The 4,249-nt window shown below is 40.4% G+C and overlaps 1 protein-coding gene across 2 annotated transcripts in view; it reads left to right on the forward strand.

Moving 5' to 3' along the window:
* myo10 (myosin X) overlaps positions 1 to 4,249 on the forward strand; it is a 136,217-nt gene that overhangs the window by 38,283 nt on the left and 93,685 nt on the right. For both annotated transcript variants that reach the window (XM_034888491.1, XM_034888492.1), the window contains exon 2: positions 1,616 to 1,714. In XM_034888491.1, coding sequence (XP_034744382.1) covers positions 1,616 to 1,714 — 99 coding nt within the window. The remainder of the gene's footprint in view (positions 1 to 1,615; positions 1,715 to 4,249) is intronic.

Genomic DNA, 4,249 nt, shown 5'->3' on the forward strand with positions numbered 1-4,249 from the left:
CTTACCTAGGTACTGTCAGGGCCCTCATACTCTGCTTCTGACTGGCTAGTAGTCCTTACCTAGGTACTGTCAGGGCGCGTTATTTAACCTGTACAGCATAATTGATACCAATGGATTCCTAAGGTCTAACAGTTGTATTTGATACATGATGGATTTTATTAATCGATGTTGGATGATTAAAAAAAAAAAAAAAAAAACATCCTTGTTTTGTTCAAAATAAAACGGAAAGAAAGCCGGACATCTCCACATTGGAGAGGCTTTTTTCGAGAGCATTTTGTGGCACATTGTCATGAAACATTACTTTGACGGATAATCGATTAACAATATAGTTGGTGACTGTTTTTCTGTTGGTTGACTAATCGTTTAGTCGACTAATGGGTGCAGCTCTGATGCCATCAAACTGTTGTAATCATCAATAATCTCGAAAGGGGAAGGAACAAACTGGAGTATGGGTCATATACTGTCCTTTCTAGATTTAGAAAAACAACTTTTTCAGACTATGCGCGCACCACCGAACTCCCAGTCAAGACTTTCCTCCTGAATTCCCCAAATTCTCTGTTTATCCTCCACAAAAACAGCAGAGTAGGTTAAGAGTGATTGAATATCCAGCTGTTAGCCGGGGGCGGGAACACCATAGCAACCAGGAGCAATGAACTCCACATGTTTTCTGACTGTTGGTCAGTAGAAAGCATCCATAAACATGCAGGTTTACAGGCCTCCTGGGCCACTGCAGGTACAGATCTCTGAAACCCAACACTGCACCACACGCTGAGGGCCTCCTATTGGTCACAGCAAGGTCAATGTCATGGCAACGCCATGGGAACAACAGATAAGGCTAATCCTGCTCCTTAAGCGCAGGGCATCATAACTTCTGGACACCCCAAAACACAAATTTACAGAAATATCTTAATGCCTGTCGGACGCGGGCCGGGCTCGGACAGAAAAATCCGGCCCGATCCGCACTCTAGAGAGGACACTCTGATTGGCTGTTAAAGGGAATGGGAGAGGACACTCTGATTGGCTGTTAAAGGGAATGGGAGAGGACACTCTGATTGGCTGTTAAAGGGAATGGGAGAGGACACTCTGATTGGGTGTTAAAGGGAATGGGAGAGGACACTCTGATTGGCTATTAAAGGGAATGGGAGAGGACACTCTGATTGGCTGTTAAAGGGAATGGGAGAGGACACTCTGATTGGCTGTTAAAGGGAATGGGAGAGGACACTCTGATTGGCTGTTAAAGGGAATGGGAGAGGACACTCTGATTGGCTGTTAAAGGGAATGGGAGAGGACACTCTGATTGGCTGTTAAAGGGAATGGGAGAGGATACTCTGATTGGTTGATTGCAGTTTACACCCAACACACCTCTGATTAATGAAGACAGTAATTACAACCCTTTTGAACCATGTGACCGGACCCTTTTTTCCACCGTTAAACTAGCAAAGCGGCTATGGACACGCCCCCAAACGCACCTTAGACCATTAAAATAGGACCCTGGAGTATCTATAGAGACTTTTAAACCCTGATTGTTTGTGTCTGTGTGTTGGACTGGTTTCCTTCTTCTGTAAAGAATGACTTCCAGTACCTGATGAGTCCACCTCCTCTCTTTCTCCTGCAGGGTGATCGGGTGTGGTTACGGGAGGATGAGCAGTGCCTGCCCTGCACCGTGTCCTCGTGCTCTGGGGGGGTCGTCGCCTTCGCCACAGACTACGGCCAGGTAAGAACGACTGAAGAGCCTTTCACGGGACCGTCCCTCTGTACCCAAAAAAGCATCTTTTTAAACAGAGCGTTGAATCCCGTCAGAGCTTCCCATCCTTCACCTTTCAACCTTTTCCAACGATGAAAAAACAGCATTTTGTCTTCAGAATAAGAATTTCAGTTTGTAGTTCCTGGGCCATGTTGTACTTCCTGTCTACCATAAAGTACTTTCAACAGAGGTTTGGGAATGCTTTTATTTTTATGGATGTGTTTTTTTTTTGTTTTTTTTTGCATTGATGTCAAAACCTAGAGACTTTCTTTATTTTCGGAAAAAAAAGAAATTACAAAAAAACATGGACTGGGGACACTTTTGTGAGATCTCGAGTTTTATTCGCGAGATCTTGACTTTGTTTTGTGAGATCTCGAGTTTTATTTGCGAGATCTTGACTTTGTTTTTGTGAGATCTCAAGTTTTATTTGCGAGATCTTGCCTTTTTTGTGAGATCTCGAGTTTTATTTTCTGGATCTTGCCTTTTTTGTGAGATCCCAAGTTTTATTTGCAAGCTTGACTTTGTTTTGTGAGATCTCGAGTTTTATTCGCGAGATCTTGACTTTGTTTTGTGAGATCTCGAGTTTTATTTGCGAGATCTTGACTTTGTTTTTGTGAGATCTCAAGTTTTATTTGCGAGATCTTGCCTTTTTTGTGAGATCTCGAGTTTTATTTTCTGGATCTTGCCTTTTTTGTGAGATCTCAAGTTTTATTTGCAAGCTTGACTTTGTTTTGTGAGATCTCGAGTTTTATTTGCGAGATCTTCACTTTATTTTTGTGAGATCTCGAGTTTTATTTGCGAGATCTTGACTTGTTTTGTGAGATCTCAAGTTTTATTCGCGAGATCTTGACTTTTTTTTGTGAGATCTCGAGTTTTATTCGCATATCTTGACTTTGTTTTGTGAGATCTCGAGTTTTATTTGCGAGATCTTGACTTTGTTTTGTGAGATCTCGAGTTTTATTTGCGAGATCTTGACTTTGTTTTGTGAGGTCTCGAATTTTATTCGCATATCCTGACTTTGTTTTGTGAGATCTCGAGTTTTATTTGCGGGATGTTGACTATGACATGGAGAAGAGAAAAAAATATTAATTTAAATTTTTCTTTTTAAATATTTTCTTTTTAAATTTAAAAGTTTGCCCTCAGTACATTTTTTTTTTTTTTTAAATTTCGTTTATTTTTTCCCCTCCATGGGGGCTCTGCTAACTTTCAAACATCAGAATGTCATTTGTTAATATGTATTTGTGTCAAAATGACATATAAACATCTTTTCCTATTCTATTTTCCCTGGAAACTCTTCAAAAACACACACTAGTATACACACTTTGTCAGAGGTTTGGACGCCTGTCATGACGTCATCACGTTACGTAACTTCTGGTGCAAAAACCGCGTGAAACTATTCTATTGAAGATTAAACTATCTGCTCATAAACATGGTCATATCTCAAAAACTTAAACAATATACATGTTCAAATGACTCCTGGTGTTGAGAAATAATTTTTTCATGTTTCTAGATTCAGAATTCTTTTGGATCAGTGTCATTTGTGTGTTTATTTAGTAAAATGTGATAAAAACACATGCCCCATTTTTGTGCTTCTTTTACATTAAAAAGACAATTTTCAATACTTTTCAATACTTTTACTAAGCACTAGGGTTACGTGACTTCCAGATCATTTTAAATTTTTAGCTTAGGTAGCCTACTGTACCGAAAATACTCTAAGAAATGGCTTTACAATGATCAGTAATGTCAATGTAGGCACTGGCGGACCATTTGTTATGATAATAATAATTTATACTTTATTAATCCTGCAAGGGGAAATTACAAGGTGTTCACTCTGTTGTTATTACACACATTACACACAGGCCTGATTCCACACACATGCTCAGTATACTGTACATGCACTAAATGGAGAGATGTCCCATTTTAAAGGGTTAAATGGCCCTTTTTAGTATATTCTGATATTCTGACTGTCCCACAGACACAAAAGCATCACGCAAACTTAACTATTTGCTTTGCTGACAGGAACATTCCCGTCTTTCCTTCACCTCTTCTTACGCTGACCGATTCGGTAAACCTCCAAGAGGCTTAAAGAGGTCCACTTATAATTTCGAGATGCTCTAAATCCCCTGAAACCCCATACGGTTCTTTTTGATCCACTCGCTGCCTCAACAGTGAATATGGACGAGGTGAAAGACACGTGGAACAGGGGTCACGGTGGCTTTTATGTACATGTTCATAAACACGCCCTATGACATAGGAGCGACTCTGGGTTTGCTGTCACTCCTGTCTCTTGTCATCTCCCGGCCAATGAGATTTGTCCTAACGCAATTGATCCATAGCATGCACGCACACTCACAGCCACACACAAGGGACTAATGAGTTTCTGCTGTATCTATCAGCGCTATTTAGCAATGTCTCAAAAGAGAATTTGGGATATTTTTCAATCGCCCCAACCAAAAGGAGACAGAGGTAGAGTGGTCTGCAGAATACAGAGCCTGTGTAACATAC

This window comes from Etheostoma cragini, chromosome 12 (assembly GCF_013103735.1).
Source record: "Etheostoma cragini isolate CJK2018 chromosome 12, CSU_Ecrag_1.0, whole genome shotgun sequence".
NCBI lineage: Eukaryota > Metazoa > Chordata > Actinopteri > Perciformes > Percidae > Etheostoma > Etheostoma cragini.